Raw genomic sequence first — 25,490 nt, 5'->3', positions numbered from 1 at the left:
GAGACAACCTGCCTGCCTGTCAACTGCCCATAAGGCTGTGTGTGAGCCAAGGCGGTGCAGTCAGAGGTGATGCAGGAGGCCAACCGGGTGCAGAACAGAGGCCTGCAAAGATGAGTGGACTTCGACCCCCTTAGAGAAAAAGCAAGAGTGACTCACAGGAGGAAGATGAAACCAAAGCTTCCAGGCTGTCCCTGGTAGGCTCAGACAGTCCAAAGGCAGCAGAGGGAAGGGAGAAAATCCTGAGATGGAGAGCTGGCCGACAGCTTCCTGAAGACCATGCAAATGAGGCACGCCCACAGCCGCCTGGAAACCGGGCCGGGAGAAGTCAGAGCCCAGAGCACATGCTGCAGGGCCGTGCTAGGCAAAGGAGCTGGAGGAGGTGGAGGAGGCGCTGAGGGAGCAGGTAAGGAACCAGGGAGGGTCATGGAGGGACGGCTCACAGGGCCCTGCATCCTGAGAGGCAGCATCGTCCACCGACCGGGTGAACGCTGTCCTGGGAGGCAGGGCTCCTGGGATCATCTTTCAAGCTCAGCCATTCTTTAGCTGTGAAGCCTTGGGCAAGTCACTTCACCATTCTGAGCCTTGATGTTCCCATCTATAAAATGAGTGTAAAAATAGCACGCTACTTATGTATGGAGCATCTGCTGTGCTTTGCTGGGCACATAACAGTCATTATCCCCTCCTCACAGCAAGCTCATAAGGTGAGATCATTAGCCTATATTACAGAGGAAAACAAAGCTCAGAGAGGTTAAGCCATTTGTCTAAGACCTCACAGCAAAGAAGTCTGGTTCCATAGCTGCACACTGTCGACTCCTGATCCTGCTTCCTTCAGCGGGTGGTTTTACAGAATCAAACGGTCTATGCAAATGGAAAAAAATTGCAAAAGGCAAATTATACCATCAAGATGTGAGTCACCACACTTAGATCCTGGCCAGGACTGAGGCCCTTTGTAAACTGGGAAGTCCTATAAAAATGCTAGTTCTTCCCCTCTCTCCTCTGGAGGTTGAAAGTATGGGGGTGATGCTACAGACAATGGATATTTGGCTGACTGACCTGGTCACAGACTGAGGCGATGTTTTTGGGGTGGTATTGGGATGTCCTGGCTTGAGAGTGAGTCGTCAGTGGTTAAGTGGCCAGAGTCCCTCCTGGAGACAGACTCTGAAACCACAGACAAGGCCTGAGGTGACCATGGCAGATAAGGGCCCAGGTGCTGATTCAACAGTGATCATCTCTCCTCTTGAGCATCCCTTTACAGCTCTGGCCATGGAACTTCAGAAAATGGAAGCCTGCTTTGTGGGGAGGGGAAGATCTTTAAGGGTAGTAATACAAGCTTAGTGCAATAAAGTTAGAATTTTCAGGCAAGAGAATGAAAAACAAACAAACTAACAAACCTATAATCTTACCCCCAGAGATAACCACTGTTGACATTTCAGTGTTTGTTTTTCCACACATTTTTTTCCATTGCACACATATATTGAAAAATTAGATTGTACTGTAATATGGTTTTATTACTGGTTCTTTTCACTTAATGACATGTCATGAACGTATTTCCATATCAATAGATGTGTTATCACATCATTTAAAGGCTGCAGAATGTCTCTTTGTATGGATGGAGCAGAATTTATTTAATAAGTGTCCTACTATTGGATAATTAGGCAGTTTTCAATTTTTAACCATTAGAGCCGTGCTTTCTACCCAAATCTTGGCACAGGTCCTGGATTATTTCCACAGGATAAATTACCAGTGGGGGAACTGCTGAATCAAGGTTATGTATATTTTAAGGCCTTTGATAAATACTGAAGGTCTGCTTCTGATACACTCTGGAATTCAGGGGCTCCTCAAAGCTCAATGCAGAAAATTTCATGGCCTCAAAGTCAGCCTTGAGCCTTCCTCTCTCTCAAATCCATTTGAAGGGATAATGCAACCACCTCATATATAGTCTTTACTGGGTGCCAGGCTCTGTCTAAGAGCTTTACCCTCTGAGGCACCACTTTTAGCTTCCTCTTCAGAAGAAACTGAAGAACAGAGAGGTTAAACAGTTCACTTGGAATCACAGCCCTAACAAGCAGTGTGTTGGGGGTCAATAGCCTTGACAACCTTGTTCTAGAATCTATGCTGTCCACTGCTTCTTGGAAAGTGTATTTGATTGCATCTGCAAAGATATCTTTCACCCATCCCTTTGATCTTCTCCACCAACGCCTCACATGCATCAAGCCCCACCATCCCAACCTGGACCACGGCTAGAGCCCCTAACTGGTCTTCCATTTCCACTCATCCCTTTCACTCTGTCTTCTGCTCTGCAGCTGGAATGTTACTTTAAAAATGGAAATAGGATCGGGTCACCCCACCCCCCACCCCCACCCTTGCCGGCAAGCACATACATACACACAAGCTCAGCCCTAGAATAAAACCCAGATGCACTCCCCAGCCTCCAGGGCAGCATCTCTGGCTTCTTCCTAAAAGCCACTTCCCCATCCAGACCCACCCACTACACCCCAGTCACCCGGCCTCCTTTCACTTCCACAACGACGGAGCTTTTTCTCACCCTAAGGCTTTGGCACGTGCTGTTCCCTTGAGCTCGAATGCTCTTCTTCCACCCTGCAGGGCTGGATTCTTCTCATCCTCTGGTCTTGGCTTTCATATCCTCTCTCTGGAGAAAGCTTCCCTGGTGATCTCACCTGAAGCAACAAGTCCCCTAAGCCCATTTTCCTTTTTGTCCTTTATGGTATTAATTAAAATTGTGTATTTATTGCCCATCACTCATTAAATGTCTCTTTCCCTCACTAGACTCTAAACGTCATGAGGTCAAAGACCATGTCTATTTTGTTCCCCATTATTTACCCAGTGCCTAGCACAGCACCTGGCATGTGGCGAGCTCTCATTAACTCAATGACTGCTCGTAGAAAGGACGAATTGTCCAGAGAAGGAGGCATTCATTGTTGAGGATCTTTGGCAAACTATCCGAGCTTCAGCCAGAGCTGTTCCATCCTCCTCCTGCGTGTCTTCACTTCCTCTTCCCTGTCACGAGGCAGCGACAGAGGTCTAGGGTCTAGAAGGAAACCAGGAAGCCATGGGTGAGAATGTAAACAGGTTTTGCTTCAGGCACCAACTCAGTCAGGGTAGATGATGTCATATCGGGGGCACAAGGGAGACTCGTTACCCCCAAGTCCCCCCTGCACGGTTCCTGGATTCCTACCATGAGAGACTTCTGGCCACGAGGAATCTCCTAGTGAAAGGCAAACACTCACTATCCAGTTAATAACACACATCCAGCAGGTGGACTGAATGGCTGAGGGCTCTACCTTTCTGACAGCAGCATGGTGGTGGCCTGGAAGTCCAGGTGTTGCCACTGACTAGTGGGTGACCATGGGTGAGAGTCACTTCTTGCCTCCCATCTGCAGAGTGAGTGGTTAGGATGGAGAAGAGGTTTTTAAACTTCTTTTTCCTCAGAAGCTCAAGTCTTCAACTTGTTCAGATGACCAATATGAGAAAAGTCAAGTGTTTCTGGTTGAAATAGGGATGTGGGGCTGGAGTGGTCCTCCTCCCTGACTCCCGCTTTTAAGTCCCAAGCATGGTGGGAGGGCTGAGTCTTGGACTCCAAGATCTCAGCAGTCAGTGCCTGCCGGGCTGACCATCTGTGTCATCTAAGGACAAAGAAGGCAGCCGGGCTCGCATGTTCTGGGTGTAGCTCCTTGGGCACATTAAGTGATCGGAAGGGGATGGGAGAGGACTTGTTGAATCTGATATTCAGAGAGTATTCAGAGACTTTAGGCTGTGCAGCAGGTGAACTTCATAGCAATTGAAGGGCAGGGCAGGCAGCCCCTTTGAGAAGGAGGTTTCAGCCACTTTAGAAAAGAAATGAGGGCCCAGGAGAGAGGAAGCCCAGAAGGCTCACTTACCCTCTCCACAATCTAGAAGAAGGAAATTGCCACCCCTGCCTTTCCAGGCCGGCAATCCCAGGTCTTGAAGAGACTGCCCACAATCTCACAGATAACTTGGCTTCCAGGGTTGGTTGTTTGCCACGCTCCAGAGGAACACTGTTTCCTCACCTCACTACCCGCCACCTGGGCAGCTCTCTGGCCTTCGCTGCAGGCAGGTGCGCTCAGGAGACTGCAGCCTGGGCTACCTGGCAGCTCCAGGTGCTGCGTGTACGCTGCTATGGAGATGGGCCCCGGGGTTGGTGGTGAGAAAGCAGTCTCCTAAAGCTTTGCAGATCCTGGAGGGGAAGAGGCTGGAGCCTCAGGCCCTTCAGGGTAGTCTGCCTGACAGCCGTAGTGCCAAGGAAGGCCAGGTGGGTGCTCTGGGAGTTTCTAGGACAAAGGGGGGTGGGGGGAGGAGGAGCCAGGGGAGGCCAAATCTTGGGAGGAGGCTCTGGAAGGGCTGATCTGGGCAGGGGAGCCTCTCCATGTTTCCAGGTCAAGGGGAAAAGCCTTCCCAGAGGCCCCCTTGCCAGGCCAGTGCAGTGCCCTGCACAAAGACTGGGCCAGTCGCACTGAGGATTGGCCCTGCAGCCCAAGGGGAGGAGGGAGAGAGGGCCTGGCATTTGCCTCCAGAGGAGGGGTAGGCCAGGGAATTCACAAAGCCCATCTCTGGGCTAGTCAGGACCCGAGGCAGCAGGGAGGGAAGTATTTGCCCTGTAGCGGGAAGCACTGACTGTGGCTCCTCTCCCTCTCCCTGGAGCCCAAGAGGCCAAGGGCAGTCACGTGTAGCACAAGGAGCATTTTTATCCATTTCCAAAGCCAGGGGGCTGTCTCCTCGCGGGAGCTCGATGATCGTGTGGTGCCTGAGGCCTGGGCCCGGTAGAGGGGATGCTGCAGGAGTGCCACACCTAATTCTACGGCTTAGGGACTGGGTGATCTGAAACAATCGCTTCATTTTTAAATTTTTATTGGGGTATAGTTGATTTACACCTGTTAGTTTCAGGTGTACAGCAAAGTGAATCAGTTATACATATACATATATCCATCCTTTTTTTAGATTCTTTTCCCATATAGGCCATTACAGAGTATTGAGTTCCCTGTGCTATACAGTAGGTCCTTATTAGTTATCTATTTTATATATAGTAGTGTGTATATGTCAATCCCAATCTCTCAATTTATCCGTCCCCCCCCTTACCCCCTGGTAAGCATAAGTTTGTTTTCTACATTTGTAACTCTATTTCAGTTTTGTAGATAAGTTCATTTCACTTCACCTTTGAACCTAAGTTTTTTCATCTGTGAAATGTGGGCGATAATACCAGTTAACAACCCACAGGACACAGCCTAGGGCCAAGTACCGGCACGGAGCTTAATGGGTGTTCCTTTGCTCCTTTTCCCTTTCTGCCAGGACGTCTCCTGCCAGACCTCCCAGTGTCTGGTCTGAGGATGGCGGAGAAGCAGGGCCGGGAGCCGGAGTGCCCTGTGTGCTGGAACCCCTTCAACAACACGTTCCACACCCCCAAAGTGCTGGACTGCTGCCACTCCTTCTGCGTGGAATGCCTGGCCCACCTCAGCCTGGTGACTCCGGCCCGGCGCCGGCTGCTATGTCCGCTCTGTCGCCAGCCCACTGTGCTGGCCTCCGGACAGCCTGTCACTGACTTGCCCACGGACACTGCCGTGCTCACCCTGCTCCGCCTGGAGCCCCACCACGTCATCTTGGAAGGCCGCCACCTCTGTCTCAAGGATGAGCCCAAGAGCCGCTACTTCCCGCGCCAGCCCCAGGCCTACACGCTGGAACTCGGCCCCGGGCCTGGGAGCCAGACTGGGCTCCCCCAGGACGTGGCCCCTACCACCATCCCCAGCCCCAGCCCCAGCCCCAGCCACGACTCTCGGAGGGGGTGTTTGCGCAACCCGCAGTTCCGGATCTTTGCCTACCTGCTGGCCGTCATGCTCAGCGTCACTCTGTTGCTCATCTTCTCTGTCTTTTGGACCAAGCAGGTTTTTGGGGGTGTGGGGTGAGCATCTGTTCCAGACAAAGGACCAAGCCTTTCTTGGCTGCTGCTGGGTATGAGGACTGCAGAGCCTCATTTGGGGTTGTCTTCCTTTGTAGTATTTTTCTTTTTTACAATCCAGGGGTCGGCTAGGCTGTGCATCTGCTTCTGGGAGCGGAGAGAGTCCTATTATAATGAGAACCTCTGAAAGCTAATGGGAAAAGATACGAAGAGAGCTCTGGGTGTGAACCACGGGTCATGGAAGGGCCGAGAAGCAGATCTGTGATGACAGGGCTACATAGCATGTTGTACCAAAGGGCTGGGCGATGGCATCCAGGAACCTGACCCACTCAGACAGCAAGCTGCAACTCTTACTGGAGCTGCTTTAAACTCAGTTCACATTTTTTGGAGTTGCTAAAAAATTTGGAAAGTGAACTTCAATTGTGAGCAAATGTGTTTGTCTTCCCCTTTCAGTTTTCTCTTTGGATGTTTTGCCACCAGTCCCAGTAAAAATGGCCTGCATTCATTAATTCATTCACTCACTCATTCAACAACCAGTTGGCTGGTCCTCTGTCAGAACTAGGGGCAGAGAAGCGTAGGATGAGCCAGGGGTGGCAGAGTCCTTACCAGCAAGGAGGGCACGTTCACTCAGCTGCTGCCCGTACAAGACGACCTCTTGTCAGTGCGTAGTTTATGGAGTGTTAAGAGTAGAAAAGTTTAAAGGTGAAAGAAACCAGAGTCAGTGATCAAAAGAAATCTGGGATTTGGAGGAAAAGATTCTTATTCCTCCTGGTAGGTGCGGGGTGGAGCTCTGATTCCCCTCCTCCAACCATTGTAATTCTGGCCTTGAGAGGTAAGGCAGGGAATTCCCTGGCGGCCCAGTGGTTAGGACTCTGTGCTTCCACTGCAGGGGGCACGGGTTTGATCTCTGGTCGGAGAACTAAGATCCCACATGCCGTGTGGCATGGCCAAAAAAGGAAAAAAAAAAAAAGGGGTAAGGCAGAAACCCCGCATAGAGTAAAAGCCTTAGTTCCCATCCCAGGCCATGCAGGCAGGGGATTCTGGTTTTCATTTTACATGACAGAATCTAGGAACCAAGGAAAACTAGATAGGATTTGGATGCTTCTTGACTACAGGTTGCCACCTCTGCAGTATCTAAAACTCTGATTTCTTCTTCACTTTTAATACTGCCTGGTGGCTCAGGGCTCTGAAACAGTCTCAAAGCGGTTAAAACACCATCACAAAAAGATAACATTTTGTTTTTGGGGATATGTAGAATAAGCTTTCAGAGGCCAGAAATTGGTTTTATTTGCTCTAAATAACATTTTGTTAAGTTTAATGAAACCAGCTTCTATAAACTCTTAGGGGTCTTAATGTACAACAAAGTATCATCTGTCCCAAGATGCAAATAGTTTCCTGTTGAATAACACTATAGGCTCCTTGCAAGTTCACAAGGTAGAAGTGGTAAAGTTAACTCCCTTTTGCATGAAGTCAGAGTAAGAGATGCAGTGACTCCTCAAAAGGGCAGTATAAATGGTAGAGCAGGCTTTCCCGGTAAGTGGTCTGAGGTGACCGAGAGGTTCAAATCTTCATGTTCACTTTAAGAACACTTGTGAAACCATCCAGGCCATGAAGGGTATGCACATCCGAAAAGCCACCAAGTATCTGAAGGATGTCACTTTACAGAAGCAATGTGTGCCGTTCTGTCATTACAATGGTGGAGTTGGTAGGTGTGCCCAGGGCAAACAGTGGGGATGGATGCAGGGTCAGTGGCCCAAAGTGCTGAATTTTTACTGCACATGCTCAAAAATGCAGACTAATGCTGAACCTAGATGCAGATTCTCTGGTCATTGAGCACATCCAGGTGAACAAAGTCCCCAAGGTGCAGCACAGGATTTACAGAGCTCATGGTCGGTTCAACCCATACATGAGCTCTCCCTACCACACTGAGATGATCCTTACTGAAAAGGAACAGATTGTCCCTAAACCAGAAGAGGAGGCTGCACAGAAAAAAGAGATATCCCAGAAGAAACAAAAATTTACAGCCTGGGAATAAATGCTGCAAAAAACTAAATGCAAAGTTTTTTTTTAAAAAAAAGGTGGAGCACTTAAAAAGTTCAGACTTGGTACAGGGAACAGGCCATGCTGGCTGGACTGTTTTTTTTTTTTTTGGTCTGGCCCATGTTGCCAACATACTCAGTAAAGCCCTATGAAATCTCTTATAAGGTCACAGACGGACCAGACTCTACCATTTACTAACTAGGTAACCTGGAACAAGTTACTTATCTTCTTTGAACTTCAGTTTTTTTGTAAAAGAGGGAATAATAATTAACTCCTAAGACTGTGAGGATTAAACAAGATGTCTGAATGTGCCTGGTGGTGTCTAGACGGCGGTTAAGTGTCCTATTAAGTGATGGCAGTGACGTTTGTCTCACCGTTAGCACGAAATGACACACTTGGGATATGCTCCTCAGCTAACGGCTTTTGGACACTGATACTCCCAGTAAGGAAGTGTATATCCTGCAAGACATTCGTCTGGCCAAAGGCTTAGATGAAATCTTTTCATCCAGTTGCTACCCCTCTAGATCTCTTGGAACCACCCACCCCCTGCAAAACAAACGACAAGTTTAATGGAACAAGTGGTAAAATTTCAACTTGAAAAACTGAAAACCTTCAACACACTATATTTGAAAGTTGCACGCTAATACACTAACATTCATTATTAGTTTAAACACACTACAAAGGTAATAATGAAAAATAATTCCTTTTCATGGCTAACTATGGAGGAAATAGAGTCCATTAATACTTAAACAGTGAAGTGCCCAACAGAGAGTAGAGCTGATAATCCAGAAGCTTAACAGGTACACAGGATATGCAACTACTTGGTTATAATTGAAATCAGATTAAACAGACTATTTAGCTACATTTCACACATTCCTAGCTTGCACGACAGAGCCAGACAAAGTCACTCTCATCCTCCCTGGAACAGCAAAGGAAAAGTGTTTTGAACGTTCAAGGAGAAGCCATCATATAAGCCCTTCTTGAATTCTCTATACACAATTCTTTCTTCTTGCCAATTCCTCTATTTTTTGTGTGAATTTACTGTGTATTTCCAGAGTTCAGTGGTTGTATACCTGGGGTGGAAAGAGCTGAAAGTAACTGCTGCTTGGCCAGTGCATAAGAATTATAGAGTCCTGATACAGTTCACTGGTAGTCTCGCCCACAATGCAACAGCCCCCCATTTTTAAAAAAAATTACTAACAGAATGCTTACTAAGGAGACAGAATCGGAGTACGCCATACCTGAGATCATTTGCTGTATCTCAGACTAAAAAAAAGGGACCTCTGTGGACCAATGCCTAGGATTCAGAAAATGCTTAACTATACAAGATGATTCTTTAAAGGGCAGTTTTTTCAATAGGATTTTACTCTGTAGCAAGTGTATAATAAAGAAAAGGTTTATGTTTAGGAATATCCATTAGGGATTTTTTTCCAGAGTAACCTCAACATGAAGGGTATATCCTTTAAATAACCAATAGAAAAGAACTTGCACAATAGAGACATCATGTTTGCTTTCTAAAAATTTTATTGAAATCTTGGCACAATGGCCTAGCTTCTGGGTAACACAAAGGATGCCAAACTTGAAAGCAAAATGGAAGACATCTTCTGACGAGGAAAATGTTCAGTTCTGAGCTTCCTAATGCAGTTAGCATTCCCAGTGAACTCAACAGGAAGAGGTAAAATACTCTCTACTGCAGAACCCTGAGCATAGCTCTTCACCTCTTCACCTTCTGTTCTCAGGGTTCTTCTGTCAGGCATGGTTTAGCCAGTGCATGGTGAGGTGTCTCTCTCTACTCGAGGGCTTCCAGAATATAGTCCAGCCACCTTGCTCTCTGGGTCACATGTAGTCCTGAAGCATGTACCATGTAATGGAAAGCCACGTTTCAAGAATTAAAAATGGAGTCAGTCACAATCCAGAGTGCTGTGAGGGAAGCAATAGGGCATTCAAACAAAAGATTAATAAAAACAATGTCTACAAAGTTCATGGCAGGGCTGGAAGATGAAAGTTAAAAAAATTTCAACCATGAAAGGGATTCACCAACACCCAGGGACTGGGCTGCCTGCTTGAAGTGGGAGCTGACATGGAAATCCAATTCTTTTGAATCTATATATGGTAATTAGCAAAACACATGACAGAACAAAACACATCAACTCCTTTCCTTTGAAAATGGCTCTAAAGAGAGTGAGGCTAGAATCCTTCTTCCATGGTCCTGCCTATTCAGCCATCCAGAGCTTGAAGGTCCTGTCATATGAGCAAGTGGCTATGAGCTGCCCGTTGGAAGAAATGTCTAGGCCCATCACTTTGCCTTCATGGCCGGCCAGAGTCTTCAGTGGCGACCAGCCTGGGTGGGTCCAGATCTTGGCTGTGTTATCATAGGCACCAGTAAGCAAGAAATTCCCATGGATAGCTACAAAAGAAAAGGGGAGTTGCTTCAGGAATTCAAGTACTCAAAAAAGCGTAAGAAAATAAAAGACGCAAAATCTGCTAGAACATACTATTTTGAAAAAGAAGGTATCTACATTCAGAAAAACTCAACACTCTGATCTGTATTCCTACTAGACCTCGACGAAAAAGAAGACAACTACAGGCAGACTTAGGGAAACAAATAACATTATTAAGGTCTTTTGGCTCTTTCCCTGATAGACAACCTATTCAGAATAATATTAAGGATTCAGTGCTTGGACCTTCCATGGAAGAAAAATAATAAAGCAAAACATTCAGGGAGGTCTTCTTTACTTCCTAGGAACAAGGCGCAGGCTGTGTCACAGCTCTGTCTGAAAGCGTGGTGGAGGGAAGGAGATTATAATTTGCTCCTTCAATAGAGTCCAAATTCTCTCCTGTTCCACTTCCAAATCTTAACACCCGGACTGCATTCCTCAGAAGTGCAATTTGTCTGTCTTGTAATTAGGGCTACAACAGGAGGAAAGCTTACGCTCAAACTTGACACCAGTCACTAAGTTCTGGTGGGCAGGAATGGTATAGACACAACGCCGCTGTCGGAGGTCCCACACTTTGCAGGTGTTGTCACCACTGCCGGTTGCGACGTGGTAGCTGGGGATCAGATGTAGTCCTGAAGTTAGAAACAAAGAATACTTTCTGGCCAATAACCCTCTCCACCCCTCACTCAGTGAGCTTATTTACCCATTGGGGGAGAAATTTATTCCATAGATTTCCTTCAGGTGACCTTCTAGGAACATGATGCAACGTCCTGTACGCAGGTCCCAAACTCGACCAAATGCATCCAGTCCCCTGACAAAATAATTTATGAATGAACATTTTGAATCCAGTTCTCTGTGGAAGCAAGTATACTTAAGAGGTGAGACTACTGAGCTGCCCCCGCTACGTGGAAGAAGCCTTACCCAGTGCCAGCCAAAGAGCCATCTTGATGGAAGGCAATGTCATACACACCCATGCTGTGGCCTTCCTGATGTAGGATTTCCTCTTGAGCCTCCAAATCCCATAAGCGCCATGAACGGTCATAGCTAAAAAAGTCAAACTAACGATTAACCAGCAGATGTTCAGTTCCTACAATGTATAAAGTGCTATAAACAGCTGTAGCTCAAGTTATGTTTCTGAAACTACTCATACAACCATATTAACAAACTCTTTTCTGGCATAAACAAGGTCCCAACAACGAAGCATATCTGTCTTGGGTGCTAACTGGGAAACCATGGTTCCTATAAACCTACTTCAGTAGCTATTTTATTTTATATTTATTTATTTAGAAACATTTATTTATTTAGTTAGTTATTGGCTGCGCTGGGTCTTCACTGTTGCACGTGGGCTTTCTCTAGCCGTGGCGAGTGGGGGCTACTCTTCATTGCGGTGTGCGGGCTTCTTATTGTGGTGGCTTCTCTTGTTGTGGAGCACAGGCTTCAGGTGCGTGGGCTTCAGTAGTTGTGGCTTGCGGGCTCTAGAGCGCAGGCTTAGTAGTTGTGGCGCACAGGCTTAGTTGCTCCGTGGCATGTGGGATCTTCCTGGACCAGGGATCAAACTTGTGTCCCCTGCGTTGGCAGGCAGATTCTTAACCAGTGCGCCACCAGAGAAGTGCCTTCAGTGGCTGTTTTAAAAACAGAATTCCTTAGAATGGCCCAGCAAAGATTCTGTTGCCTTCTTTCTTCCCTAATTTCACTGTTATGTCCTTCCATTCATTGAGCATTTATTGGGTCCTAAACTGAATGCTGGGCATATAAAAATCAATCACAAACAAATAGATCAATAGAATAGAATAGAGAGTATAGAAATAGGCCCACATATATATGGTCAAATGATTTTCAATGAGGCCATCAAAGCAATTTCAATAGTGAAAGTCTCCTCCATAAATGATGGTAGAACTGTAATACATATGGAAATAAAGACAAAACAAACAAAAAACCCTCAATAAAAAAAATGGGCAAAGCACCTGGACACTGAACAAAAGAGAATATACAGTCAATAAGCATATGACAAACTACTCAACACCAGTAGTCATCAGAGTAATAAAAATTGAAACCGTGAGATTTCACTACATACTTGCTGAACTGAGCAAAATGATAAGATTGATTAATGACAAATGTTGGCAAGGATGTGAAAAAAACCAGAATTCCAGAATTCTGGGAATGTAAAATGGCACCAACACTATGGAAAACCACTTGGAAGTTAAAAAAAAGTTACATATACATCTACCCTATAACCTTGCAATTGCATTCCTAGGTATTTATTCAAGGAAAGAAAAACACATCCACAAAATGCATTGTACAAGAGTATTTATAGCAGCTTTATTCTGACTAGCCAAAAGCTGGAAACAGCCGAAGTGTCCATCAATAGGAGAATGAATAAACAAACTGTGGCAGAGTTACACAATTGGATACTTCTCAGCAATAAAAAGGAATTACTGATACATGCAACGACATGAATGAATGTTAAAAATGTTATGCTGAGTAAAAGAAGCCAATCAAAAAGAAGCCAAATGAACACAAATGAGTTCATAAACTATGAATAGATAGAATTAATTTATGGTGACAGGGCCTCCCTGGTGGCGCAAGTGGTTGAGAGTCCGCCTGCCGATGCAGGGGATACGGGTTCGTGCCCCGGTCTGGGAGGATCCCATATGCCGCGGGGCGGCTGGGCCTGTGGGCCATGGCCGCTGAGCCTGCGCGTCTGGAGCCTGTGCTCCGCAACGGGGGAGGCCACAGCAGTGAGAGGCCCGCATACCGCAAAAAAAAAAAATAAAAAAAAATAAAAAAAAAAAATTTATGGTGACAGTAATCAGGTCAGTGGTTGCTTTGGAACAGGGAGTTGACTGGGAAAGGGCATAAGGGAACTTTCTGGGGTGATGAAAATGTTCTCTCTATTGACTAGTGTATGGCTATGAGCATAACTGATGCTGTCTTGGGCCTGTACAGTTCTTCCTGTCCTTCTGCTGACCCGACCCAGAACTATACTGTGTGGTAAGTCACTTTCCTGTAGTCAAGGGCTTTGTAGTTAATAGATATTGTTTAATAATCATTAGGACCAGGTGGCCTCTATGCTCTGTTAGTCCTCCAACAATGATGAAGACCTTTGCTGATATATTCCCAGCACCCACTAGTTACCCATTCTTCACTTAGGAATGTACTTCCTGTTTCCAAACACGTACCCCCATACCTTAGGTTAACTATAAAATTGCCTCAATGGTCTCTTGGGGGTGCAGAGTGCAGCTGTGAATGCTTCTGGATTGCTGTCTGCCAGATCCCACCCTGTGAGTAAGTGACCCTATGATAAACGGATCCATTGGATATATGGAGCTGCTGGCCGTGTTTTTCAATCTCAAGATGCCTTCTCAGTTTGGTGGGCACCTTCTGTTCCCTTGGATCTCCAACAACAGGGATGTGGGCCACATGAGTGTATGAATTTGTCAAGACTGACTAAATTACACACTTAAATCCATTCCATTGCATGTAAATTGTATCTCAAAAAATTCTTTAACAGATTCTGGCCTCACTGAATTTATAGAACCAGAAAAGGGGACTGATTTGTAAGCAGAGAAATTACACTGTATAGCAAAATATATATATATATATACCTCTAGTATTGGCCAAGAAAGAGAAGAAAGAGGGAAAAATAGTTTTCCGGGAGTCAGTGACTCTGAAATTTCAGATTAACTGCAATTTAAAACCAAATACACTTAGCCCTGACTATGTCATATATTATTTTCTGATTCTGATTTATTAAAGTCCAAGAAAATCTCTTGAAGATCCCTGCTCTAAAAATTTACTTGGCAGTTTAGCCATAAAAGGTTAACAAGATGCCACAGGCCTGTATGGATAGAACAATAAGAGGATGGCTTACCAGGTGGTACCCAAGAAACGTCCTGATGGATGCCACATTACACGGGCCACACGCACTGTATGGCCTTCAATATCTGCCACTGGTTCATCACTGAAAAGGAATCACATATATGTAAGTAAACTATTCTACAGTCATGTAAATACTCATTGAATTTATTAACTGTTGAGCACATATACACCCATTCTGCATGGTTTGACAGGCCAAATTGTAACTAAACCTGCAATTTGTTAAACTTTTAGGACTAATGATAATTTAACTCACTTCCCAAGGTCATTATAAAAGCTTTGGGACTATTTCCTGTGCCCACGGGGCAAAATTGCTCTTCAATAAACACTGCCTATTTCAATTCACTATGTTAATAAACTCTTAATGCTATATCATTTGCTTAGAGAAAAATAAAAGATATTTCAGCCTGACAAGCAAAATAAGCTCTCTGCACCAAAGGAGCGCTGAGATTCTAGAAAGAAAACATACTTTGATAGAGATGCAAGGCTATATCAAAAAGTTTTGGTGCAAGTGGATTACAGATAAATTTATCTCAAACTTCAGCTTGTCCAAGGATCCACATGAAAACAGGAACTCCTAAACAGAGGCTTAGTTTCCTTTTGGTGGCCATTAAATTCTACTACTAGCAACGACAGAAAGAAGGTCTGAACACCAGCAAGAGGAAATAAACATGAACCCTAAAGAGGGCAATTAAAAAGGGAAATTTGTCAATGTGCATACACAGAACTAACTAAAGCCCTAGGGGAACAAATATTGCTATGTATTACCAAAGCCAATTAAAACTTGCTGTGCTCACAGGTAAGATCTTGTCTGGCAAAGAGTGGAGACACTAATTAGCTCCTCACAAAATCCTGGAACAAAAGCCTCATGTGCTTTCCCAAAGAAAGAAAACTAAGCAACTGAATTCAGTTGTCTTTTAGGCAAACAAAGTGCTTCCAAAAATTTCTTGGAAAACAATAATCACAAACACATTAAAAAAAAAAACTGTTGCAGTTGGAAAATGTAGTCTAGGTAAAGGATGATGCTATTGGAAGTAGACATCACTTCCTTGGCAATACTGCCAGACAGAACCTCCTTCCTCTCCCCTGTGGCTGTTTGCTAAGAACTAATGTGCTGTCTAGAATATTATTTTTAGTCAAGCTACCAAATAGTGCATTTCTCCAATGTCAATCTATTGCATGGGAGGTATAATGGATCCTTCCAGAATAGCTGGAGCCAGGAAACAGTGGCTACTATGTTAGAGGCAAAAATCAAGGTACAAAGTTAACAAAGAAGGAAACCTGACACAACTCCTCTGGTGAGAAAAGGTCTAAGAAAAAAATCCTCCATTCTATTTTCACACAAGTTATCTTGACTCAGAGCATCTCTGGGGTTAAATGGTAGATTTTTAAGTCTCAAGGACCAACCAATCAACTATTTACTTTAGCGATCGCAGTGTGGACAGAGGGTAATATTCACCTGTCAAGGCTCCAAAGCTTCACAGAACCATCAGCAGCACAAGAGGCCAGATTGACATCTTTTTGGTCCAAGGAGACAGTGGATTTTGGATGGAATACAATTGCTCCCACGTTTGTGTTATGGCCTGAAGGAGTGTGAGAGATGCAAATTAAAGGGCTCCTGCTCCCTTATAACTTAAGTGTAAATACAGACATGACAAATATTATATATACACATATCAGAGGACATGCGGACCTAGAGAGTATTAAAGTAGCTATTCAACTACTAAAAAATTGAACTATTTTAACTTAAATTAATATATAAATTGCATTAAAAAAGCTAAACACACAAAAAAATGTTTCTTGGTTTAGAGATTATAAATGCCAGAGTGGGGCTGGACATGAGAGAAAAGTGGTATGCGTATGAAGTCATTATCATCCAGCCCTGCAGTCAGAGAAAACCAAACCAAGTCAAATCAAATCAAGAATTAATCTGCGTGTACTGGGTCTGAGTGTCAGGCAGAGTTTTAGAGTTGTATTGCTTGAAAGAGTTCACACTGAGAAAAAGACTGAGATTTAGACAAGATTCTAACTCACCTCGAAGAGTATGGAGGAGGTTGCAATCAGGAACAGACCAGAGCTTGCAAAGCCCACTCCTAACAAACACAAAGGAAAGCATCTCAGCCAGGGTTGGTCTGGGAAGGAAAAGGTACCTTGGTAACATTACTAAAGGACAATCTCTCTCACCACCCCCACTCCGCAAAAATGTTACAGTGGCAGACAGAAAAAGAAACAGAAAAGGCTTGAAGGCTTAGAGAAGAAAGCTACACCCAGGTCTCATGCAAACAGAGGCCTCTACTGGACTGTAAATATTATAGCACAAGTTGCTCTTCTCAACTTTTGGATCAATTTCTGAGGGAAGGTAGGACAAATTAAACTATCTAACATTAATATTAATAATGATACTATCTTCTTAAATACCAATAGCATTTTGCTGCTTACCAAGTACTTTAATTTTTTTTTTTTTTTTTTTTTTTTTGGCAGCACTGTGAAGCATGCAGGATCTTACTTCCCCAACCAGGGATCGAACCCGTGCCCCCTGAAGTGGAAGCACAGACTCTTAACTACTGGACTGCCAGGGAAGTCCCCAAAGTACTTCAATTTTTTAAAAAATGTTTTACTTTGGAAAATTTCCAACAAATTACTTTCATATCTATCATCAAATGATCCTTATAACAGACCTGTGAGGTACATATAAGGCAGGAATGATCATTTCTACTTTATTATTTTTTTCTTATTTTATTTTTATTTTATTTTTTTGTAATTAAGTTTTTAAATCGGAGTATAGTTGATTTACAACGTTGTGTTAGTTTCTGCTGTACAGCAAAGTGAGTCAGTTATACACATACTCATTTCTACTTTATAATGAACGTAACTGAGGCTTGGAGAGGGGGAGGGATCTGTGTAGGTCCCTGGCTTTCTCCTGAACCACAGTCTCAATTTCTGCCTAGTCAAGTAGTTCTTGTGCGTACAATGCAAGCGAGTTTCTCCCTCACTAGATGACAATGTTCCTCAAGAACAACTAAGTAACTAAATAGGACAAAACAACAAAGTTATCACATCCTAAGAGTTTTCTGCATATGTGGTGAGTAGAAAACAAAATGAAGATAAAAACAATAATTCAAGTTTACTGAGTCCTTACCACATACTAGGCACTATCAAGGCAAAATGTTTACAGACATTATCTCACCTTACTTTACAGGTGACAAAAGTGAAGCTTACAGAGATTAAGCATCTTGCCTAGGTCACATAACCAAAAAAGAAAAGTTGTATCAAGGTGTGTATACTAGTCTATAAGCTCACTATCTGATCCAAAATGATGCTAATGCCAAGAATATGACTGACATGTCATGGGTCTCTGGGGTACCTTGTGAACAGTAAGAACTGCTAATTGAAGGCTATATTGTAAACTACAGTAGGTAACTACTAGCATCTCTAGTTTGGTGTGATCATGAGAAGCAGAGGCAAATGGTACTGAAATGGCCTTCTAAGACAAATACTGATTTCTTCCCCTGAACCCCATTTAGAAAAAAATGTTACTGTAAAATGGGACTTACCAACAAGCTGTGGCCAGCATTTTGGAATTGGGACTAAAGTGACAGTAGGAGATAGGCCGATCATCCCCAATCTGACTGCAGAAATTATTCAAAGACTTAAAGAAAGACAAACAAGGGATCATTAACAGGCTAACCCAAGACTTTCTTGGCTTTTCCACCATAAAAGCAAAACCAAAGACCATTCCAGTTTTAACCCTCCCCAAGAATCTTCTACCACCTTTTTGTTGTTGTTGTTAGGAGACACTTATACAAATGAATGGAGTCAAGGCTTATCTGGAACTCCAGCATGCTGTCTCCTACAATCTTAGTATCACTAGCTTCTATGTCAGCTAAGTACAAACAGGAAGGCCATGGCGAGATCTGAAGTACAGTCTGACATATTAAAAGGGAGAATTAAAGAGGAGACCCATAGGTCTCTGCCTAGTACAAAGCACAGTAGGTTCCCTGCCACCTTAGCTGATGGCTCCTCCCACATAGCAATAGTGTAAGCACAGAGGAATAAGTATAGCTGCCTTTACTTGCTAGAGGTGGGCCAAAGTAGAGCATCTATTAAATACTTAAGAATCTTTAAGATATTAGACAATTATATATATGAGAGCATCTTATATATATAAGATGAGAGCATCTTACCCGGAGAGATTTGTGCAGTTCTTGCATCTGGGAGGTTCTCGTTGTCTCAGGAATCTCTTTATGAAGACGGGCCTCTTCCAAGCGTTTCATTGCCCTGTGACACAGAAATAACATTATTAACCCTGAGCAAATGGGTTGGAAACAAAGGTCGATACAAGTCTCTTTACCACTCAACTTCAATTAACAGCCACAGTCATTATAAAGCAGCTCCTCAGTCCTTGAGAGGAAATAAGAAAAAGTATGTTTCTTCCTCCTTCTCAAGGCTCTCCTTACCTGGGCAGTGAGTAATTAGCAATCCACAGTCTAGCAACCTTCAGGCTGTTTGGTCCTTCATGGTACCAGGTTTGCTGATACTGAAAGTTAAATTAATAGCAGAAATGTCAAGTCTGAAGCATTCCTGCCCCTTTCATAGCTGTCAATTCCCTATTGTTAACTGCCCAGAAAAAAGATGAATTAGTTCAGTAATAGGATGAAATCAGGTATATGTGCTTTCTCTTGTGTTTCTTTCTATGAACTCTTATTGGATAGTCTCTGGTTACTTGTTAAAAGTGACACCAGGAATGCTATGGTTCTTTCCTGAATGGGGAACTCACTTATCTCCATTTATACCTACAAAGGAACCACAAACTATTGCCAACAACTATTTCGGAACAGTAGAGTCTCCAACTCCCCCTGTTCCCCATCCCACAGAAAACAGAAAATGAGAGAACTACCCCCTTGTTTCCTGCATGTTTATACTATGAAGCCAAAGACACATTTTTACCTCTTCTTTGGACTTCTTTGATTTCTCATCATCTTTTTTGGTCTTTTTTAAGGCATCAGTACCAACCACTGAAAGGATATTTCTTAACCTGCAACAAAAAAGATCAGAATTTAAACAGAGTTAAGACTGTGAAAAGTATACCTAAGAAGGCGGCAAGCCTGCCCTACTCTCTCACCATTCAAATCCCAAGCAACCTTCTTTAAGGGTCAAGTTGTGATGCCTAAACTTCCAGTGTGATTTCTCTCACTCAGTAGTCTTTATTTGAAGATTCCCTAAATTGAACTAAAATCAATTACCCTGTTAAACTTAGAGTCAACTAGCTCCAACACTGCTACCACTTGGGCTGTGAATACAGACAACCTTCACTCAGTGCCACAATGTTCTGGATACTGCTCAGGTGCTAAGTATAAAAAATGACTAAGAAACAGTCCTTGATTTCAAGTAGCATAGTGGGGGGTGAGGGAGTGGGGGGTGGACAGGACATACAGAAAGTATCGGGGAACTAGAGTACGTTCCATTAAGTATTATGACAGTGGTAAGTGCATGGTGCTAAGGGAATCATAAAAGGAGTAAACAACCTAGGCTTGGAGGGAATCAGGGAAGGCTTCATGGAGAAGATGTTACCTGAACTGAGTCCTCAAGTAATCAAGTCAATGGGTCAAGAATGGGAAAGGACAGTTGAAGCAGAGGGTTCAACAAATGTAAAGGTCTGGAGGCAAGAAAAGCATGTTGAACTTGGAATCACAACAATTCAATATGGCTGGAGCACAGAGTACTGGGAAAGCGTTGGTGAGAGATAAGGCTGCAAATCTAAGCAGGGGCCAGGTCACAAAGAGCTCCTAATGCCATGGTAAGGAGGGTTTACATTTGAGAAAGACCCCTGGAAAAGTATGGAGAATGGACTGAAGAGGGAAGAACAAAGGCATATTATTGTATCCCCTGGGTCTTATGGACTGAATCAAGACAGTGGCAGTGGGGACTCAAGACATTCATTTAAGGGACACAATAAGACAGACTTTGCTGGTGGAGAAGACAAACAATAAACAGTAGAAGTAAACCCTCTGAAAGGCTATTAAGAAAGTATGTTACTTTCTTAATAATGGCAGGACTTACTTTACAAGGGGTCAGGTGTTAGGAAAGGCTTGTTTGAGGAGGTGGCATTTATGCTGAAACCAAAAGAATAAAAAAGCTCTAAAAGGCAAGAGAGGGGGACAAAAAGAGAAAAATTCAGTGGAAAGACAGCAAAAGAGCTTGAGTATCCCAGCAGGACCATTATGGCTGCTAAGTCTAGTAACCTGGGGAAGAGTGGCACAAGGCAAGGATGGAGAGCATGATTAGGAGCTTTTTACTCTAAGTTTAATAAGGAGACTCTGTAGGGGGCTTCCCTGGTGGCACAGTGGTTGGGAGTCTGCCTGCTAATGTGGGGGACATGGGTTCGAGCCCGGGAGGATCCCACGTGCTGCGGAGCAACTGGGCCTGTGCGCCACAACTACTGAGCCTGCGTGCCACAGCTGCTGAGGCCTGCGAGCCTGGAGCCCATGCTCCGCAGCGGGAGGCCACCATGATGAGAGGCCCGTGCGCCGTGATGAAGAGTCGTCCCCGCTTGCCGCAACTAGAGAAAGCCCACACACAGCAATGACAGACCCAACACAGCCAAAAATAAAATAAATTTAAATAAATTTAAAAATTTTTAAAAAAAGAAGACTAGGATTTTAAGCAAACAATTAACACAACACATTTGGGGCTATTACAACAGTCTAAACGTGAAAGCAATGGAGGTAGAGAAAAGAGGACACACTGGAGGTACATTTCAGAAGCAGAAGAGACAAGATTTTGCTGATGGGTTACACAGAAGGTGAGCAGGTTTTCAACTGAAAACTGTGTGAATGGCACTGTTATTTGCAAGGAGAACTGGAAAATAGATGAGTTCAATTTAGACATGTCAAATTTGAGTACCTATAGAATATCTAGGTTACAGAGACCTGGGAGTCATCAGAATATATATATACACAGAGTAATCCATGCCATGGGAATGGATTTGATCGCTCAGGGTTAATGTAGGATAAGGGCAAAAAACAGCAGTTTATAAACAGGAAAAAAAGAGGCTTAGAAGAATTAGCTAGAGAAACAGGAGGAAAACCAGGATGATTTGGTCTTCTGAGAGCCAAGGAAACGGAGTGTTTGAAGGAGGGAATAGGTGGCAATGTACTAGGGCTATTCTTGATAAAGATGAGTTGATGACCTTAATTAAGAGCAATTTCAACGTGGTAGTGGTCGATCAGTTTGCAGTAGGTTGAAGAGTAAATGAGCGGTAAGGGCCTTAAGAGAGTAAATGTAATGAGTGAGGAATAGCTGAGCCCCAAGTCCTAAAGAGGCAGGTAGGCAGGCCAGGTCCGCATAACTGCATAGAACCAGCCTGTCACTAAGAGGTTTTGTAACTTCAAAATCACAAGAGGAGCATTATATGAGGACAGTGCCTTTTTGCAATAACACCCAAAAAACACTTATCATTATGTCTTATGTTAATGACAAAGAATGTGTTTGTTGTTTAAATTTTCAGAGTTCAGTGACGGATGTTTACCCAACTCACAACTCCATAGTGAGGAGAGGAAGGGAGGGAATGTGTTAACATCTTCTTCATAGTTTATAAAGAAAAATTAGTAGTGGAGTAAAAACTGGCCTAAGACTTAAATTATGGGCTAAAACATATTAATGCAATTTAATAAGGTATTCTGTCAACATTATCTGAGACATTCTATTAAAGTTTTAGCTACAAATTCCAACTGAAATTTGGAACTGGAACCCTGTGATTAAAAGAGAAGACAGTAGATACTTAGAAAGGGCACCTTTCTCTTCTTTCAGCAGGACCCTCTCCAAAAAGTGTGATGGGTTCCCCCAAGGCCCTAAGGCAAGCCTTGACCTCTGAGTCATCCGTGGAAACATTGATTTGCCGGGCTCGCTTCCTCCTCTCAAACTCAGCTAACACTTCGGCCTGTCGCTCACTGATGTGGTCTTCAATTTCAAACACCTCTCCTGTACAAAGAACCGGCAACATCAGCATAATCACCAGACCTTCCTCAAGTAGGGAGAAAGAAATAATTTCCATTTTTTTCTTTTTAATTTAATTTATCTTTGGCTGTGTTGGGTCTTCGTTGCTGCGCACAGGCTTCTCATCGCAGTGGCTTCTCTTGTTGCGGAGCATGGGCTCTAGACGTGTGGGCTTCAGTAGTTGCATCAGGCAGGCTCAGTAGCTGCGGCATGCGGACTCTAGAGCACAGGCTGAGCAGTTGTGGTGCACGGGCTTAGTTGCTCCGAGGCATGTGGGATCTTCCCGGACCAGGGATCGAACCCGTGTCCCCTGCATTGGCAGGCGGATTCTTAACCACTGCACCACCAGGGAAGCCCAGAAATAATTTCTTACATTTGGAGTCTGTATGCCTCTAGGGAAAGTTAACTGTTTAATCTACTACAAACTTTACAGTTTCTCAGTTTATTAAAGTATGCCAGGGACTCCCTGGTGGCTCAGTGGTTAAGAATCCACCTGCCAGGTGGATTAAAGTATGCCAGGACCTCCCTGGTGGCACAGTGGTTAAGAATCTGCCTGCCAATGCAGGGGACATGGGTTCTATCCCTGGTCTGGGAAGATCCCACATGCCTCGGAGCAACTAAGCTCATGAGCCACAACTACTGAGCCTGCACTCTAGAACCCACGAACCACAACTACTGAACCCATGCACCTAGAGACCGTGCTCTGCAACAAGAGAAGCCACCGCAATGAGAAGCCCGCACACCGCAACGCAGAGTAGCCCCCGCTCACCGCAACTAGAGAAAGTCTGCGCACAGCAACGAAGACCCAAGCAGCCAAAAATAAATAAATAAATAAATAAAAATAAATAAAGTATGCCAAACACAGAAAACTAAACGAGGTTTTAAAAGGCAAAAAAATAGTTGAAGCCATCTTGTTTCATTTGGCAAACTTACATAAACACATAGCTTTCATGAGACAATAAGAGTATGGAGCATCTTTAACAAATAAGTTATGCAGGCTTTCTATCCATGATAAAATAGAAACATTTTAACAATTGCCAAGGCTACTCTCTGAAATAGTCTCAGTATAGGGACACTAACTGGAAATAATTACCATGAAAATGATATTCTTTGACTGTAAGGTTTTTTGGGTCATCTATCAGCTAGTTTTAAAACTCACACCAAATACAAGCATTTCGATGAAAAAGGAAAAGTATAGTAGTGATGCAGCTACGTTTAAAATAACATAAAAGGTTTAAAAAGTCACTAAAGTGCATGTGTATAGAAAAGAAAATGCATGGGAGGATCCATGAGAAACTTGACAGAAGTCCTATCTGCAGAGAACTCTTTTTTTTTTTTTTTTTTTGCTGTACGCGGGCCTCTCACTGCTGTGGCCTCTCCCGCTGCGGAGCACAGGCTCCGGACACACAGGCTCCGCGGCCATGGCTCGCGGGCCCAGCCGCTCCGCGGCATGTGGGATCCTCCGGGATCGGGGCACGAACCCGTGTCCCCTGCATCGGCAGGCGGACTCTCAACCACTGCGCCACCAGGGAAGCCCGAGAACTCTTTTTATACCCTTCTGTACTCTCTGAATTTCTCATGACAAACATGAATAATTTTATTTCAAAAATATAGTGGACCACTAGTTACTGACATGAAAAAATATCCTCAACAGTATACAGAATGACAAATGCAGGTTACAGAACAATTTGCTTATCGTGGTTTCATTTATGGAAAAAAACTTGTATTCTGATTTCTTTCAAAATAAAAATGGCTACTACTTTTATAATTTAAAAGAGATATTTCATTTTGGGTGAAGAATAACTGGAAAACTAAAAAAGGGAGAATATTATGAACCATAGTAGCTCCAAACCAATGCCACAACTATGCTAGATCTCCAGAAGACAAATGGAATCACTTTGAATCCAAATACACAATGAATAAATTCCTAGTAAAATTACTAACAATTCACAGAAGAAAAACTGTATAAAAGGTTTTAGGAAAAAGGTTCTCCAGATGATACTGAGTGAGCAGAGAGTATGGCCTTATGATAGATGCAAGTTTAATATTTGAAATTTTTTGACACTAAACTAGTGATATCTAAGTTTAGGAAGGTAATCATTACAGATAATTTGAGCACCAAAGGTAAAGATGGACTCACAGTTTGCATCTTACCGGAGGTTATGTTAATGTTCCCTGCTTCAATTCCTGCTTTAAGTCCTTCTTTTCCCAAAATCCCAGATTCTCCTTTGGCCAGGCGCTCCCTCTCCTTCTCTTCCAAACTTCCATAATAGATGTGTGGTTTCTTCACAACAGGAGCGACTAAGTCATCAGATGCCTTAGTTTTGGTTGCCTGCTAAATTAAAGACCTGGATTAACCTAAAGCTTAATCTTAGCAATTTACTAGACCTCCCAGAAGGATGAAGCTTATCCAGAGCTTCAATCCCATTTCTTCTCTAAAGAAAAGACAAATTGGACACCGGTTAAGATGTGTCTTCCCTGATTTGGACGTGGTCGCGGGGTGATTCCAGTCTCTCGGTCACTTAAGTTTTGCAGATAGGAAGAGATAAATAAAACTAGTGAATTTCTCTTGGTGATTTTTCTACCAAAGGCGTGCTTTGGAACATGTTTACTTAATTCAGTTGCAAGTGCAATCTCTTCCTGGGTTTTACGAAACTTCCAGGGTTACTGCTCATCACAGGCGATATCAAGGATAACTGAAATAACCAACGCGATGGTAAGGGGGACAAGTTACAAAGTTACTGTCTATACATTTCAAACGTTTTCAGACGTGGGGCAGTAGATAGGAAGTTAGGAGGCCTCATTACAATTAAGAGGTCTGACATTGTCATAAATCTTGGCCAAGACACTACTCCCTTTCAGGACTCCGTTTCTGAACCAGACGGAAAAGGGGTTGTAGCAAGAGCTGAAAATGGGCTAAAATAGGAAAGCACTCATGGATCAGGAAAACGCTGCTCCGCTCTCTAAGACCAGACCGAGTCTGGCAGCCTTCCTCCTTAGCCCTCCACCGCCGTAGCCCGTTCCCTAACGGCCCTGTTCCGCAGGGAACCCCACCCCTCCGCGCTCCCTGCCAGAGTTAGCCGAGACCTGTACCGCGGAGGAAGCTCGTGAGGAGGCCATGCTGGGCTCCGGAGCCGCGCAGCCCCAACGAAAGCCGTGCTCTATATTTCAGACCATCCACCGCGCGCCCAGGAAGGCGGAATTACGACACC

At 43.9% G+C, this 25,490-nt stretch overlaps 2 protein-coding genes and 1 pseudogene across 5 annotated transcripts; 2 read left to right on the top strand and 1 right to left on the bottom strand.

The window, feature by feature from the left end:
• Positions 1 to 276: 276 nt before the first annotated feature.
• RNF183 (ring finger protein 183) lies at positions 277 to 5,936 on the top strand. Its single transcript, XM_060102670.1, has 2 exons — positions 277 to 403; positions 5,326 to 5,936. Exons 1-2 carry the CDS (start codon positions 277 to 279, stop codon positions 5,934 to 5,936), a joined length of 738 nt encoding a protein of 245 aa, XP_059958653.1.
• Positions 5,937 to 6,508: 572 nt separating this feature from the next.
• LOC132491617 (large ribosomal subunit protein uL22-like) lies at positions 6,509 to 7,964 on the top strand (annotated as a pseudogene).
• Positions 7,965 to 9,475: 1,511 nt separating this feature from the next.
• PRPF4 (pre-mRNA processing factor 4) lies at positions 9,476 to 25,479 on the bottom strand. 4 transcript variants are annotated; one of them, XM_060101673.1, is made up of 14 exons: positions 25,366 to 25,479; positions 24,433 to 24,613; positions 22,077 to 22,263; positions 19,231 to 19,318; positions 18,741 to 18,820; positions 18,468 to 18,561; positions 17,838 to 17,932; positions 16,318 to 16,376; positions 15,743 to 15,866; positions 14,279 to 14,368; positions 11,329 to 11,451; positions 11,111 to 11,218; positions 10,902 to 11,020; positions 9,476 to 10,376 (listed from the first exon to the last, which is right to left on the bottom strand). In XM_060101673.1, the coding sequence occupies exons 1-14, from the start codon at positions 25,396 to 25,398 to the stop codon at positions 10,183 to 10,185; spliced, it is 1,575 nt and encodes a 524-aa protein (XP_059957656.1). In that variant the 5' UTR covers positions 25,399 to 25,479; the 3' UTR covers positions 9,476 to 10,182. The 4 variants fall into 4 exon arrangements, with proteins under 4 accessions (XP_059957656.1, XP_059957657.1, XP_059957658.1 ...); XM_060101674.1 differs by having other exon boundaries at positions 24,433 to 24,610; XM_060101675.1 differs by having other exon boundaries at positions 25,372 to 25,479.
• Positions 25,480 to 25,490: the final 11 nt, after the last annotated feature.

The sequence above is a fragment of the Mesoplodon densirostris genome, chromosome 6 (genome assembly GCF_025265405.1).
Source record: "Mesoplodon densirostris isolate mMesDen1 chromosome 6, mMesDen1 primary haplotype, whole genome shotgun sequence".
NCBI classification, from domain to species: Eukaryota; Metazoa; Chordata; class Mammalia; order Artiodactyla; family Ziphiidae; genus Mesoplodon; species Mesoplodon densirostris.
This window is presented reverse-complemented; position numbering and strand designations above follow the sequence as displayed.

Bases quoted from the DNA above. Each gene is read 5' to 3' on its own strand.
- RNF183 (XM_060102670.1), top strand. From the start codon at position 277: ATGCAAATGAGGCACGCCCACAGCCGCCTGGAAACCGGGCCGGGAGAA. The intron at 404-5,325 runs GTAAGGAACCAG...CCTTTCTGCCAG, and splicing joins AGGAGGCGCTGAGGGAGCAG to GACGTCTCCTGCCAGACCTC.
- PRPF4 (XM_060101673.1), bottom strand. From the start codon at position 25,398: ATGGCCTCCTCACGAGCTTCCTCCGCGGTACAG. The intron at 14,369-15,742 runs GTGAATATTACC...ATTCCTTTTCAG, and splicing joins AAGCTTTGGAGCCTTGACAG to TGATGAACCAGTGGCAGATA. The intron at 11,219-11,328 runs GTAAGGCTTCTT...TTATTTTGTCAG, and splicing joins GGCTCTTTGGCTGGCACTGG to GGGACTGGATGCATTTGGTC.